Source organism: Somniosus microcephalus, chromosome 13 (assembly GCF_052327205.1).
Source record: "Somniosus microcephalus isolate GS21.2 chromosome 13, FLI_Smic_1.0, whole genome shotgun sequence".
Lineage (NCBI taxonomy): Eukaryota > Metazoa > Chordata > Chondrichthyes > Squaliformes > Somniosidae > Somniosus > Somniosus microcephalus.
Genome location: NC_140999.1, coordinates 60343828 through 60360160, shown reverse-complemented (window position 1 = coordinate 60360160; position 16333 = coordinate 60343828). Strand labels below are relative to the sequence as shown.

Here is a 16333-nt window from a genome sequence, read left to right as displayed (position 1 = left end):
CACGTTTGATTTAAACCGTTGATTTCTCTGACTGCCACTTTTGTTTTTCTCCTTCCTATCTTTTGCTTTTATCCTTATTTCCCTTTCCTCTGTCTCCCTGCTCAGGTTCCCAACCCCCTGCCATTTTAGTTTAAACCCTTCCCCACAGCACTAGCAAACACTCCCCCTAGGACATCGGTTCCAGCCCTGCCCAGATGCAGACCGTCCAGTTTGAACTGGTCCCACCTCCCCCAGAACCGGTTCCAATGTCCCAGGAACTTGAATCCCTCCCCCTGGCACCATTCCTCTAGCCACGCATTCATCTGAAGTATCCTTCTATTTCTACTCTGACTGGCGCGTGGCACTGGTAGCAATCCTGAGATTACTACCTTTTGAGGTCCTGTTTTTTAATTTATCTCATAACTCCCTATATTCTGCTTTTAGGACCTCATCCCGCTTTTTACCTATATCGTTGGTGCCTATATGCACCACGACAACTGGCTGTTCACCCTCCCCTTCCAAGATGTTCTGCCGCTGCTCGGAGACATCCTTGACCCTTGCACCAGGGAGGCAACACACCATCCTGGAGTCTCGTTTGCGGCCGCAGAAATGCCTATCTATTCCCCTTACAATTGAATCCCCTACTCTTTTTCCTCTCATTCTGTGCAGCAGAGCCACCCCTGGTGCCAGGAAGTTGGCTGCTGCTGCCTTCCTCTGATAAGCCATCCCCCCCAACAGTACTCAAAGTGGTGTATCTGTTGGAGAGGGGGATGGCCACAGGGGACCCCTGCACTACCTGCCTGTGCCTAGTACTCTGCCTGTCGGTCACCCGTTCCCTTTCTTCCTGTCCAACCTCTACCTGCGGTGTGTCCAACTCCGTAAATGTGATATTCACGATGTCCTGAGCATCGCGAACGCTCTAGTATGCATCCAATCGCAGCTCCAGTGCCGCAATGCGGTCTGTCAGTAGCTGCAGCTGGATGCACTTCCTGCACATGTAGTTGTCAGGGACACAGGAAGTGTCCCTGAGCTCCCACTTAGCGCAGGAGGAGCATACCACGGGGCTGGGTTGTCCTGCCATGACTTACCCTTTAATTAATTGAATTTAAATTAAATCAATCCCACTAATTACACTACAGTTAACTGGTTTACCAACAGTCCCCGCTACACCAGAGAGACTTTAGAAACTATAAACCACATTGTTAAAGTTTAAAAAAAGAGAGAAATACCAACCAATCACTTACCTGCTTCCTGGTGACGTCACACTTTGATTACTTTTTACCTCTCTCCCTGCTGTTGAATTGGTAAACCTCGCTCCTCACTGCTCCCACACAGGTCCGATGCTCTGGTCGGGCCTCGCTGCCGGTTTTAAGCTCCGCCGCTCCTCACTGCTCCCACACAGGTCCGATGCTCTGGTCGGGCCTCGCTGCCGGTTTTAAGCTCCGCCGCTCCTCGCTGCTCCCACACAGGTCCGATGCTCTGGTCAGGCCTCGCTGCCGGTTTTAAGCTCCGCCGCTCCTCACTGCTCCCACACAGGTCCGATTTTTTACTGGTATATTTTAGTTTATACTTTGGGTTGGAGGAAGGGTTGTGATCTGTAACTGATATCTTCCTGTGAATTGCATTGCTTTGCTCCCCAGGTATTTACTACGAGCCCACTTGCCAAATTAATATTATGAGTCACGCGGTACTGGTTGTTGGATATGGAAGAAAATCTAGGTTGAACTACTGGATTGTTAAAAACAGGTACGTTTCCCACACCAACTACAAATGCTTTAATTCCTCTTGTCAGAGCAAAACATAGGATCTTTATTGTATTTAAAAGCACTTAAGAAAAAATTGGCAATCTCGCTGAGAGAGAAGGTGGTTGACAGGGGAAATAGGAAAATTCATCCAGGTACTTTTGGGGTGTTCTGAGATTGACGTTAAGGCACATTGTTGAAGTACCAATTTGGACAGTGTGAGTGGAGCTTGACTCTGCATTTAACCTGTTTAAACCATGTTTAACCAGGAGTGATTGATGTTGGGCGCAAGGTGGAAATGTTCCATTCCGTAGGCATCCTTCAACTTGATGAGCACATAAATTTATACAAAAATGTAAATGAACTAAGAATGCACTATTTCTCAATACATCATTGGAAAATAATGGGTGTGAAATTCGGCTCCTTTGTGCCCGCCATTAGCGCCTCTGGGGGGGCGCTAACGGGGCACAAAGGGGTTATTGCCCGGGGGAGGGGGGGGGGGCGGCGAAAAAAGCACTTCCCGCGAAATTCGGCAGGGCGTTGCTGAGGCGCTACCCGATAACGCTGCGCCCCCGCCGGTAGTGCCCTGGGCCGCTGCGCCTCCAGCGATAACCACCACAGTGCACGGTGACTCCTTAGCACCCCGCCATTTCCTTTACTGCCCCGTGGCAGAAATTCGGCTACGTCCTGTGAGGCTGGCGCGGGTGGTGTCAGCACCAGCCTCGTGGGTCGTGAGCTGGGCCGACATTCGCTCGCGGGTCGGTAGTTAAAGGGGAGGTACGGCCGCAACCCGCGCTGACATTTTCTTTCTTTGGACGACCTCCAGGTCGGTCCTCCGTGGTGTGGTCCTGGCCGCCATCGCGCAGCCTGGCACCACGTCTTGGCGCCGGGCTGCTGCCATGGCACCACGCCGCCCTGGTGGCCTAGTTGCGGCCATGGGAGGCCCTGCAGAGTGCACAGCAGCCCTCCCCTTTAACTGAAGGGGAGGGGCGTTGAAGTGCAGCAGTGCTCCGCGGAGCGCTGCTGATCTCGCCCAACATCGCCTCGGTTACCACCCCACCAGGAAGTGGAGCGCCCAACATTGCGCTCCACTTCCTGGGCAGGGTGGTAAGGTGAATTTCGTAGCCGGGGCGGGACTTCCTCGTTGGGTGCAGGATGTCCCGCCTCACTGGTGTTCTCACCCCGAAACGGGGTGCTACCAAATTTTGCGCCCAATATATTTAAAGTTGTTGGGCTCTGATTGGTACCTTGGGTTAGCAAAATGCCCTTTCACCTCTAGGACATTGAATCCAGCCCAGAAAACTGCGATGAAAGTCTCCTCTCTCTGATGGTGTAAGAGGCTGCAGGAACTGAGTTTGGGAAATTAACATCAATAACTTGCATTTGAATTACATCTTTAATATAGTGTTGCACAGAAGCTAACTGGGAGAAAAGTTAGGAGAGGTAACTGAAGGCATGATCAAAGGAGATAGGTTTTGAGGGCGTTGAAGGAGAGATAGTTAGGAAGATGGACGAGGGTTTGGAGACCGTGTTCCAGAGTGTGAGGCCAAGATGGTTAAATTTGCTAAAACTGAAGGTGGAACAGAGAGAGAGCATTGTACATGGGGCAGAGTTAGAACACTGTGGGTGTGCAGTGGCTTAGAAAGCTGAGGGAGATTGAGAGGACACGGAGGTAGGGAGAGCTGGAGAAGACACACAGTTCGGGAGAGCTGGGGAGGACACAGGTAGAAAAGCTGATGCCATGAAGGAATTGTAAACAAAGAGAAGGATTTTGGATTCAGTGCTTGTGAATGGAGGTTGATGAGTACAGGAGTGATACGGGAACAGGTCCTAGTACCTAGGATTTAGGCGGCTGAGTTTTGGTCATGTTTTAATTCAGTCTTGTTAGTGTTAAGTTGGAAAAAGTTCTTGCTCATCCATAACATCATGTCAGAAAATCAATCTGATAGCAAAATAGAAGTGGCAAAGTAGAGCTCAGTGTCATCAGCAATCATATGGAAGCTAGTCCCATCACTAAGGGACAGTATGTAGATGAGGAAAAGGAGAACCAACTATGGGGAATTTCTGAAGTGACAGTGTGAGGGGTAGCAGGAAAAGCCATTGTAGGTGATGTGTTGGCTACTGATGCGCTATCAATTACTCATAAAAGACTGAGAGTTAGAAGAGTAACTAAAGGCTTTTATTAACAACAGAATGGAGGTCTGCCTCGCGTGGTCGACCGGTCCATGATACTAAGGGCTGGGGAGCAGTCACCTTTATACTAGGACCTGTGGGAGGAGTCAGCCGAGGCATGTCCAGGCATGTACACAGTGGAATACAAACAGGACAAACAGGAATACAAACAGTGGTTTACCACATTCACCCCTTGTTTAAAATTGAGTCCGGCGGGGTGAAGTGTATTAAAAGTTAGTGTATTGGAGTCTCTCCGGAGGTCTTGTCTGCCGCTGTGATCTGCGTGGCGACGGCAGGGGTAGTGAAGTTTCCGGCGTCGAGTCAAGCGTAGGCTGTGGCACAGGCGTGTCGTCCTCGTAGATGTCGAGCGGGCCGCGGGGCCCAGGCCTGCCGTCTGCTGGGGCTGGATATCGGATCGTGGGGGGGGGTGGTAGTGGGTAGTGGGTTACTGCGGCCCCCGAGGGTGCAAGGTCTCTTATGGAGACTGTGTCCTCCCGCCCGTCCGGGTATGCGATGTAAGCATACTGGGGGTTGGCGTGGAGGAGGTCGACCCTCTCGACCAGGGGGTCCGTTTTATGGGTCCTCACGTGTCTTCTCAGTAGGACCGGCCCTGGGGACGTCAGCCATGGCGGTAGCGATGTCCCCGATGTGGACTTCCTTGGGAAGACAAACATTTTCTCATGAGGGGTGGCGTTAGTGGCAGTGCAGAGCAGTGACCGAATAGAGTGGAGCGCATCGGGGAGCACATCCTGCCAGCGGGAGGTTGGAAGGCCCCTAGACTTTAAGGCTAGCAGGACGGCCTTCCAAACTGTCGCATTTTCTCTTTCCACCTGTCCGTTCCCCCGGGGGTTGTAACTGGTGGTCCTGCTTGTGGCAATACCCCTAGTTAGCAGGTACTGACGGAGTTCGTCGCTCATAAACGATGAGCCCCGGTCGCTATGGATATAGCTGGGGAAGCCGAACAGGGTGAAGAGGTTGTTCAGACATTTAATGACCGTGGCACTGGTCATGTCCGGGCAGGGGAAGGCGAACGGGAAACGGGAGTACTCATCAATAATATTGAGGAAGTACACATTGCGGTCGGAGGAGGGGAGAGGCCCTTTAAAATCGAGGCTCAGGCGCTCGAAGGGGCGAGTGGCTTTTATCAGGTGGGCCCTGTCTGGTCTATAAAAGTGCGGTTTGCACTCAGCGCAGACTTGGCAGTTCCTGGTCATGGTCCTGACCTCCTCAATAGAGTAAGGCAGGTTGCGGGCCTTGATGAAGTGGAAGAACCTGGTGACCCCCGGGTGGCAGAGGTCATTGTGGAGGGCCCGCAGTCTATCGATCTGCGCGCTGGCGCAGGTGCCACGCGATAGCGCATCCGGGGGTTCATTTAGCTTCCCGGGCCGGTACAAGATCTCGTAGTTGTAGGTGGAAAGTTCGATTCTCCACCTCAAGATCTTGTCATTTTTGATTTTGCCCCTCTGCTTGTTGTTAAACATAAAAGCAACTGAACGCTGGTCAGTGAGCAGGGTAAATCGTTTTCCGGCCAGGTAGTGCCTCCAATGACGCACAGCCTCCACAATCGCCTGGGCCTCCTTCTCAACAGCGGAGTGTCTGGTCTCCGGGCCTTGGAGGGTTCGTGAAAAGAAGGCCACGGGTCTCCCCGCCTGATTGAGGGTAGCGGCCAGGGCAAAGTCAGACGCGTCGCTTTCCACCTGGAAGGGGATGGATTCGTCCACTGCGTGCATGGTGGCTTTGGCAATGTCCTCCTTGATACGGTGGAAGGCTAAGCGGGCCTCTGCCGTCAAGGGAAAAGAGGTGGACTTGATCAGCGGACGGGCCTTGTCCGCATAGTAGGGGACCCACTGGGCGTAATAGGAGAAAAACCCTAGGCACCTCTTCAGGGCCTTGAGGCAGTGGGGCAGTGGAAGTTCCATAAGGGGACGCATCCGGTCGGGGTCGGGGCCGATGACTCCGTGTTCCACAACACAGCCAAGGATGGCGAGGCGGTTTGTGCGGAATATGCACTTCTCCTTGTTATATGTCAGGTTTAGGAGTTGGGCGGTGCGGAGGAATTTTTCGAGGTTTGCGTCATGGTCCTGCAAGTCACGGCCGCAGATGGTCACATTGTCCAGATATGGGAAAGTGGCCTGCAACGCATTTTGATCTACCATCCGGTCCATCTCCCTTTGGAAGATCGAGACCCCGTTGGTGACGCCAAAGGGAACCCTAAGGAAGTGATAGAGGCGGCCGTTTGCCTCAAAGGCAGTGTACTGGCGGTCCTCAGGGCGGATGGGGAGCTGGTGGTACGCTGATTTCAGGTCAATGGTCGAGAAGACGCGGTACTGCGCGATCTGGTTGACCATATCAGCTATACGGGGGAGTGGGTAGGCGTCCAGCAGGGTGTAGCGATTTATTGTCTGGCTGTAGTCGATGACCAGGCGCTGCTTCTCGCCGGTCTTAACGACCACAACCTGGGCTCGCCAGGGGCTGGTGCTGCCCTCAATAATCCCTTCTTTCAGGAGCCGCTCCACTTCGGTTTTAATGAAAACCCTGTCCCCGGCACTGTATCGCCTGCTCTTTGTGGCGATGGGCTTACAGTCGGGGGTGAGGTTAGCAAACAGTTGGGGGGGGGTGACTCTGAGTGTGGAGAGGTTGCACCTGGTGCGCGGCGGGCAGTTTGGAAGCTGCTGGCTGCGGACTGTGAGTGGGGGTAGGGGTCCACCGTACGCCATCGTAACACTTTTAAGGTGGCACTGAAAATCTAACCCCAGCAGGACGGCAGCGCAGAGGTCAGGCAGGACCAGAAGTTTAAAATGATCGTACACGGTCCCGTCTACTACGAGTGTCACCACGCAGTAGCCGCCGATGTCCGCCGACTGGGACTCGGAGGCCATAGAAATCCGCTGTTGTGCAGGCAGGACTGGGAGAGAGCAACGCCGCACCGTGTCGGGGTGGATGAAGCTCTCCGTGCTCCCAGAGTCAAAAAGGCAGATTGTATCGTGACCATTTACCTTAATGTCCATTGTGGAACTGGCCAGTTGGTGCGGTCTCGCTTGGTCCAGTGTAACGGATGCCAGCGTAGGGGTCGGTGTGTCGCTGCGGGTATCAGATGAGGCGGTGTCGGGGGCCTGCTGCGTCCCGGCTGTCGTCCAAGATGGCGGCGTCCATGATCCCCATGTGGCTGGAGGCGTCCAAAATGGCTGCTGTACCGGTGATTCGCACATGGCCGGGGAGGTCCAAGATGGCGGCCCGCGTGGCCCACACGCGGCGCTGCTGGGGTTCAGGGTGGCTTTGGCCCTGCAGACGCTAGCGTAGTGTCCCTTCTTCCCGCAGCCCGAGCAGATCGCGTTTTTCGCCGGGCAGCGCGCTCTGGGGTGTTTTTGCCTGGCCACAGAAGTAGCATTTCTGGCCTTGGGGCACTGCTGTCTGGCCTTGGGACACTGCTGCGGTAGTTGGGCCGTTGTTGGGGTGTGGCTGGGGTGGCACGGCGCTATGAGGCGGTCCTACCGTGTCCCAGGCTGTCATTCCCCGCGGCGTCCACGGTGCAGAGGAGTAGGCATCCATGCCCTGGTAGGCTGCATCCAACGATAGTGCGAGTTCAGAGGCCTTGTTGAGGTCGAGGTTACTCTGCTCCAACAGTCGCTGTCGGGTGTAATTGGATCTGTGGCCCGCTACAAAAGCGTCCCGGATAAGTTCCTCTGTGTACACGGCGGCCTTTACATCCTTACAACCACAGGCCCGGCCAAGCACAGACAGTGCCTGAAGGTATTCCACGGTCGATTCCCCAGGTTGTTGTTTACGACTCCCCAGGAGGTGCCTGGCGTACACTTCGTTCACTGGGCGCGTGTACTGGTCCTTGAGGAGCTTGATAGCGTCCGCGTACGAGGTCGCGTCTTGGATGACCGAGTACACTCGGTGGTTCACTTTGGAGGTCAGGACATCCAGTTTGTCCTCGTCCGATTTGATTGCTTCGGAGGCGGTCAGGAATTTTTCGAAACACTTAAGCCAGTGAGTAAGCTTGGTGGATGAGTCCGCCTCCCGATGATCTAAGTCCAGGCATGCTGGTGTGAGGATCTTCTCCATTATAAAAATGTTGTTAATAAAATTGATGCGCTATCAATTACTCATAAAAGACTGAGAGTTAGAAGAGTAACTAAAGGCTTTTATTAACAACAGAATGGAGGTCTGCCTCGCGTGGTCGACCGGTCCATGATACTAAGGGCTGGGGAGCAGTCACCTTTATACTAGGACCTGTGGGAGGAGTCAGCCGAGGCATGTCCAGGCATGTACACAGTGGAATACAAACAGGACAAACAGGAATACAAACAGTGGTTTACCACAGCTACATTGAGACAGGTAGGCTTACAGCCAAGGAAGTATATTGCCATGGAGATGGACCACAGAGGAGAGATGTTGGAGGGGCCGCCCGTGTCAAAAGAGAGGTTGAGGAGGACGAGGAGATAGAGCACCCTGACTACAGCCACAGAGGATGTCATCAGTAACTGACCAGGTTATGGTCTCACTCTTGATCCAGTTCTAAATGGCCATGGATTCATAGCACCAAACTGCCCTTAATTGGCTCAAATCACTCGGAAGCCATAAGGATGGTTGCAGTGATAAATCTCCCATGTGATTATAATGGATTTTTTAAATTTTCACAAAGACTGGAGGAAGCAGAACTCGAGTAGTAAAAACAATTTCTAAAGAGTAATTGGGACAGTTTTGGAATCGATAAGGGAACAGGCCATACTAAATGTTGTGAAGAGTAACAGACTAGAATTAATTAACAATCTGACAGTAAGATGACATTTTGAAAAATGTGGCCATAATATGATTGAATTTGTTGTTAAGTTTGAGAGGAAGAAGAGTCACAAAAAACCATTTTTAATTTAAGTACGGCAAACTTCGAAGGTGAGAAATGAAATAATGGCAGTAAACTGACCTGAACTGTTAATGGATAAAGCTGCAGACAAACTAAAAGATGTTCTTATTTTTAAAAAAAAGAGGAAATGAATCAAAACATTATCCTTTGCAGCTGAGAAGCACATTTGCAATTCTGAAAACAAATTAAAAAATAATTTATTTCAGTGATTCCAGAAAAAAAAATCGATGTGGTTATTATTGGATGACTTTGCCCAGTCCCCTTTTTGCAATGCACTTACTTTGCATTCTACTGTTATAGAAACTGCTTACAGGAATTCCAGATTGTTACTTTAACTCTTTTCGACCCTATTAGAGTTCTACAACATGGGCCTCGAGTCCTGGACAAAGGGCCAAGGAAGAGAAATCCGGTATCGCCCCGTTTGGGGCGCAGTTATCGGCCGGGCACAAAGTTTAGTGCCTGGCGCTAATTATTGCCTCCGACTGCAAACTTGGCTTCTATCACCCCTGGAGGTGATTGGAGCGCTAAATCAGGTGCTACACACCTCTCTTAAGGCGCTAACGCCAAGGAGCGAGGTGCTACCTCAGCTCTGACGAAGCTCATGTGATGTCAGTTAGCAATGGAACACAGACACACTGGTGCCGGCCAGTTCTTAAAGGGGAGGGTCGATCCTGCTCTCCATCCACACCCTGCTCATTGCAGCCTTGAATCTCAGCCTGGAGAGACCTGTACATCAATTCTGTTGGAAAGAACAATTGTAAGAAGTCACACAACACCAGGTTATAGTCCAACAGCTTTATTTGAAATCACAAGCTTTCAGAGCGCTGCTCCTTCTTCAGGTGAAGTGAAGAAATGCATAAAGACACAGCTTATATAGTCAGAGAATCATGTCAGATGTTTACAGGTAACCTTTCCAACTGCCATTTATCACACCTCGGCAGAGAGATAATCACAGCAGTCAAAGGTGTGAATGGTGTCCAAACAGGTCAGTCAGGGAAACATTACATCAAAGAACAATGAGGTGGGGTCACAAGGGGTTTGAGATGGCTTTGAGTCGGGGTAATTTCAGCGGCAGATTGGAACAGGAACTAGTTCCGTAACATGGAGTGTGTGGAGGAAGGGAGAGGCCATTCTCGGGCTGTGTGTGTACAGTGTAAGACCCCAGCATCTGCAATATTGGCGGTAGTGTTTAGCGCAAAATATCTGGTCAATTTCGCGAGCGGCGCAAACATCGCCATGCCCGGGCGCTAGTTGCTTTGCACCCCATTAGCGCCCTCTTAGGGTGCTAACGGGAGGCGCTAATCAACCGAATTTTTCCCCCCAAAGCTCATATTACAGTTCGGGTTGCCAACACTCCAGGACTGGCCTGGAGTCTCCAGGAATTAAAGATTAATCTCCAGGACACTGCTGCTGGCAACCCGGGAGAAACATAATTGAGGCATTAAATTAATTGTGTGGGTTTTTTTCCACTTTATTTGAACACTTTTGTTCATAATATTTTTGGAGATGGGAAGAAAGCTGTTTGATTGGAGGCAGGAGGTCATGTGATGATACCTCCAGGGATACTTCCAATCAGAGTTGGCAACCCATTTTCAGGTCTCCAGCAGGGTTAAAATCAGTGGAAGAGTCGGGGTAAAGCGGAACGTGTGGATAAAATTATCTAAGCTTGAGCTTGAAAAGCCTGAAAATTGTTTGAGGAAGGAAAGATTGAGGAAGGCAAGGAGACCAGAGATTTGAGTTTCTGGGAATCAATGAGTTAAAGTGGGAGATAGCACGTGAGTCTCATTCAAGGCCATTAGGTTATGATTTTCATGGAGAAGTGGGTGGAATTGAGGCCTGTGATTACCAAAAGTCTTGGGATCCCATGTCGGAAAAATGGAATTGAACTTCTTCTGTTCGGCAAAGCAAAGGCCCTGTTCTTGTTTCAACACAGGGAAGATGTAGATAGGATGAAGTATATACAGGGCAGTGGGCATGCAGGGCAGTGGGCGTGCAGGGCAGTGGGCGTACATGGCAGTGGACAGTGGGCGTACAGGGCAGTGGGCGTACAGGGCAGTGTGTGTACATGGCAGTGGACAGTGGGCGTACAGGGCAGTGGGCGTACAGGGCAGTGGGCGTACAGGGCAGTGTGTGTACATGGCAGTGGACAGTGGACGTACAGGGCAGTGGGCGTGCAGTGCAGTGGGCGTACAGGGCAGTGGGTGTGCAGGGCAGTGGACAGACGGGAGAGTGGACATACAGCTTAGGATGAATAAGACAGGTGTTGCAGCAATATTTTCAATCACAAATAATGTGATGTAACAATTAATCATTTCTTTTTATATGTTTTCCAGCTATGGTGTTGAATGGGGAAACGAGGGCTATATTTTAATGTCTAGAGACAGGAATAACAACTGTGGAATTGCGACGCACGCAGTCTTCCCGACGATTTAAGAATGCAAAGGCTTCATAGGTCGTACCTCTCCAACATTACTGTTGTGTGTGTTGGGTTTTGTGTTATTCTAATTACTGTTGGTTGATTTCACATTCTTTAAATAGAATCTCTACCCATCATTTTCTGTGCTGGTGTTAACGTAACTTTTCTTGTCCTGGGGCTGCACTTATACCGATAAATGATCTGAATGGGGAATTCAACAGACACCAACTGATTGGAATTGATTGCTGAACGGAGCTTGTCGATCACATACTCCGTCTGACCGCTTGAAAACCAAGCACACTGCCCTGCTGGCCAAGGCGGTATTTACTCCCTCTCTTGTTTGAATTTTTGATGGTGCCATTGCTACTGTTTATAGCTGTGATGCCCATGGGGAGCGGCATGGATAGGTGAGGCTGGGTTAAATCGCTAGTGTTACCATTTGACTCTGGTGCCCAGAATGTCAAACAGATGATCTCAACCTAAGTCAGCCAGTAAATGCCAAATTCTTAACATAGTGTTGATAAAAGGGAATGGCTTTGTACAATCCACCAGGCGCCTGCACACTGGCTTATACTTTATGCTACTCTGTACGAACAATCATAAATGTTACTCTGTACGAACAATCATAAATGTATCATTTACACAAACAGGTGAAAAGTGCTCTGAATTTATTTCTTTTATTTAATTTATAGTCCGCCGTGGCTCAGTTGGTAGCACTCTTGCCTCTGAGTCAGAAGATCGTGGGTTCAAGTCCCGCTCCAGAGACTTGAGCACAAAAATGTAGGCTGACACTCCAGTGCAATACTGAGGGAGCGCTTTCAGATGAGACGTCAAACCGAGTGCCCCCGTCTGCTCTCTCAGGTGGATGTTAAAGATCCTGTGGCAGTATTTCAAAGAAGAGCAAGGGAGTTCTCCCTGGTGTCCTGACCAATATTTATCCCTCATCAAAAATCACTAAAACAGATTGTTTGGTCATGATCACTTTGCTGTTTGTGGGAGCTTGCTGTGCGCAAATTGGCTGCCGCGTTTCCCACATTACAACAGTGACTACACTTCAAAAGTACTTTAGCAAAATACTGCGGATGCTGGAAATCCGAAATAACATCTCCGACTCTTCCCTTCCTCGACTTCTCCGTCTCCATCTCTGGGATAGGTTATTGACAAACATTCACTACAAGCCCACTGACTCCCAACCCGCCTCCTGTAAGGACTCTATTCCATTCTCCCAGTTTCTCTGACTCCGCCACATCTGCTCCAACGATGCCACCTTCCATACCAGTGCTTCCGACATGTCTTCCTTTTTCCTCAACCGAGGATTCCCCTCCACTGTGGTTGACACGGCCCTCGACCGTGTTCGTTCTATTTCCCGCACTTCTGTCCTCACCCCTGCCCCTCCCTCCCGGAACCATGATAGAGTTCCCCTTGTCCTCACCTTTCACCCCACCAGCCTCCACATTCAACGGATCATCCTCCGCCATTTCCGCCACCTCCAGCGTGATCCCACCACCAAACGCATCTTCCCCTCACCTCCCCTTTCAGCATTCCGTAGGGACCGCTCCCTCTGCGACACTCTAGTCCACTCTACCACCCCAGCACCCCTTCCCCTTCGCCCGGCACCTTCCCGTGCAAGCGCAGGAGATGCAGATTGGGTGACTGCTTTGCGGAACACCTCCGTTCAGTCCGTAAGGGGGACCCCGAGCTCCCGGTGGCCTGTCACTTTAATTCACCGCTCCATTCCCACTCAGACCTCACCGTCCTCGGCCTCTTGCATTGTTCCACGGAAGCTCAGCGTAAGCTCGAGGAACAGCACCTCATCTTTTGATTAGGCACTCTACAGCCCTCTGAACTCAACATAGAGTTCAACAATTTCAGATCATACCCTCGGCCCCTATCACATATATATATTTTCTTTTATTTATCCACACTTTTTGTTTGGCCTTTATTCTTCCCTCTCACATGGCAGCTGTCCTTCATTCTGCCAGTGTAATTCACACCTCATCTAGAGCCATCCTTTATTCCTTAACCTGTCCTATTACCACCTCCTCTTGCTTTGAATATCTCTTAATGTCTCTTAATCTCTCCTGCTTTCTATCCTATCACTGACCTTCCCTTTTGTTCTTTCATCCCCTCCCCCTTTTCCCAACCCCTAAACTTGCTTTCCATTTCCTGCTTTTTTCCAGTTCTGACAAAAGGTCTTCGACCTGAAACGTTAACTCTGTTTCTCTCTCCACGGATGCTGCCTGGCCTGCTGAGTTTTTCCAGCGTTTCCTGTTGTTACTTCAAAAGTACTTAATTGGCTGTAAAGCGCTTTGGGACATCCAGTGGTCGTGAAAGGCGCTATATAAATCCAAGTCTTTCTTTCTTTAATTAACAAGATCTACCCTCCAAGCTTAGTACTGAACAAGATTAAACTTGAAATAGAAACAGAAAATACTGGAAATACTCAGCAGGTCAGGCAGCATCTGCAGAGAGGGAAACAGAGCTAACGTTTCAGGTCGATGACCCTAACAGAAGGAGTGGTCACACAACTGACATACGGAACCGCGGGTCCCAAAAGGTTGTGAGCAATTGTACAGAGTTAAAGCTTCAGAGTAAATATAGAAGGCGGGATTAGCAATGAACACTGAACACCGTTAATAAACAGTCCTATAAAACAGTACGTTTGCCCTGATTTAAGTGTTGTTCCAGAATCATTAGACCAGCATCATGTGGTGAAATATATTGTACGTTGATAATGGGGTGGGTCGTGGGTGTTGATGGGGTGGGTCATGGGTGTTGATGGGGTGGGGGTCGTGGGTGTTGATGGGGTGGGGGTCGTGGGTGTTGATGGGGTGGGGGTCGTGGGTGTTGATGGGGTGGGGGTCGTGGGTGTTGATGGGGTAGGGGTCGTGGGTGTCAATGGAGTGGGGGTCGTGGGTGTCAATGGGGGGGTCGTGGGTGTCAATGGAGTGGGGGTCGTGGGTGTCAATGGGGTGGGGGTCGTGGGTGTTGATGGGGTAGGGGTCGTGGGTGTCAATGGAGTGGGGGTCGTGGGTGTCAATGGGGGGGTCGTGGGTTTTGATGGGGTGGGGGCCGTGGGTGTTGATGGGGTGGGGGTCGTGGGTGTCAATGGGGTGGGGGTCGTGGGTGTCGATGGGGTGGGGGTCGTGGGTGTCGATGGGGTGGGGGTCGTGGGTTTCGATGGGGTGGGGGTCGTGGGTGTCGATGGGGTGGGGGTCGTGGGTGTCAATGGGGTGGGGGTCGTGGGTGTCAATGGGGTGGGGGTCGTGGGTGTCAATGGGGTGGGTCGTGGGTGTTGATGGGGTGGGGGTCGTGGGTGTTGATGGGGTGGGTCGTGGGTGTTGATGTGGTGGGTCGTGGGTGTTGATGGGGTGGGTCGTGGGTGTTGATGGGGTGGGTCGTGGGTGTTAATGGGGTGGGGGTCGTGGGTGTTGATGGGGTGGGTCGTGGGTGTTGATGGGGTGGGTCGTGGGTGTTGATGGGGTGGGGGTCGTGGGTGTTGATGGGGTGGGTCGTGGGTGTTAATGGGGTGGGGGTCGTGGGTGTTGATGGGTGGGGTCGTGGGTGTTGATGGGTTGGGTCGTGGGTGTTGATGGGTGGGGTCGTGGGTGTTGATGGGTTGGGTCGTGAGTGTTGATGGGGTGGGGGTCATGAGTGTTGATGGGGTGGGGGTCGTGGGTGTTGATGGGGTGGGGGTCGTGGGTGTTGATGGGGTGAGGGTCGTGAGTGTCGATGGGGTGGGGGTCGTGGGTGTCGATGGGTTGGGTCGTGAGTGTCGATGGGGTGGGGGTCGTGGGTGTCGATGGGGTGGGGGTCGTGGGTGTCGATGGGGTGGGGGTCGTGGGTGTCAATGGGGTGGGGGTCGTGGGTGTCAATGGGGTGGGGGTCGTGGGTGTCAATGGGGTGGGGGTCGTGGGTGTTGATGGGGTGGGGGTCGTGGGTGTTGATGGGGTGGGTCGTGGGTGTTGATGGGGTGGGTCGTGGGTGTTAATGGGGTGGGTCATGGGTGTTGATGGGGTGGGTCGTGGGTGTTGATGGGGTGGGGGTCGTGAGTGTTGATGGGGTAGGGGTCGTGGGTGTTAATGGGGTGGGTCGTGGGTGTCAATGGGGGGGTCGTGGGTGTTAATGGGGGGGGTCGTGGGTGTTGATGGGGTGGGGGTCGTGGGTGTTGATGGGGTGGGTGGTCGTGGGTGTTGATGGGGTGGGTGGTCGTGGGTGTTGATGGGGTGGGGGTCGTGGGTGTCAATGGGGTGGGGGTCGTGGGTGTCCATGGGGTGGGGGTCATGGGTGTCAATGGGGTGGGGGTCGCGGGTGTTGATGGGGGGGTAGTGGGTGTTGATGGGGTGGGGGTCGTGAGTGTTGATGGGGTGAGGGTCGTGGGCGTTGATGGGGTGGGTCGTGGGTGTTGATGGGGTGGGTCGTGGGTGTTGATGGGGTGGGGGTCGTGGGTGTTGATGGGGTGGGTCGTGGGTGTTGATGGGGTGGGTCGTGGGCGTTGATGGGGTGGGGATCGTGGGCGTTGATGGGGTGGGGGTCATGAGCGTTGATGGGATGGGTTGTGGGTGTTAATGGGGTGGGGGTCATGGGTGTTAATGGGGTGGGTCGTGGGTGTTGATGGGGTGGGTCGTGGGTGTTGATGGGGTGGGTCGTGGATGTTGATGGGGTGGGTCGTGGGTGTTGATGGGGTGGGTCGTGGGTGTTGATGGGGTGGGTCGTGGGTGTTGATGGGGTGGGTCGTGGGCGTTGTTGGGGTGGGTCGTGGGTGTTGATGGGGTGGGTCGTGGGTGTTGATGGGGTGGGTCGTGGGCGTTGATGGGGTGGGTCGTGGGTGTTGATGGGTTGGGTCGTGAGTGTTGATGGGGTGGGGGTCGTGAGTGTTGATGGGGTGGGGGTCGTGGGTGTTGATGGGGTGGGGGTCGTGGGTGTTGATGGGGTGAGGGTCGTGAGTGTTGATGGGGTGGGGGTCGTGGGTGTTGATGGGTTGGGTCGTGAGTGTTGATGGGGTGGGGGTCGTGGGTGTCGATGGGGTGGGGGTCGTGGGTGTCAATGGGGTGGGGGTCGTGGGTGTCAATGGGGTGGGGGTCGTGGGTGTCGATGGGGTGGGGGTCGTGGGTGTTAATGGGGTGGGTCGTGGGTGTTGATGGGGTGGGTCGTGGG

At 52.5% G+C, this 16333-nt stretch overlaps 1 protein-coding gene across 3 annotated transcripts in view; it reads left to right on the top strand.

Annotated features, from left to right (window-relative positions):
- LOC147108354 (procathepsin L-like) overlaps positions 1-11823 on the top strand; it is a 59627-nt gene extending 47804 nt beyond the window's left edge. For 2 of the 3 annotated variants that reach the window (XM_086004950.1, XM_086004949.1), the window contains exons 7-8: positions 1620-1725; positions 11094-11823. In XM_086004950.1, coding sequence (XP_085861076.1) covers positions 1620-1725; positions 11094-11193 — 206 coding nt within the window. In that variant the 3' untranslated portion in view covers positions 11194-11823. The remainder of the gene's footprint in view (positions 1-1619; positions 1726-11093) is intronic. The other variant, XM_086004951.1, reaches the window with a different exon arrangement.
- The last annotated feature ends 4510 nt before the right edge of the window (positions 11824-16333 follow it).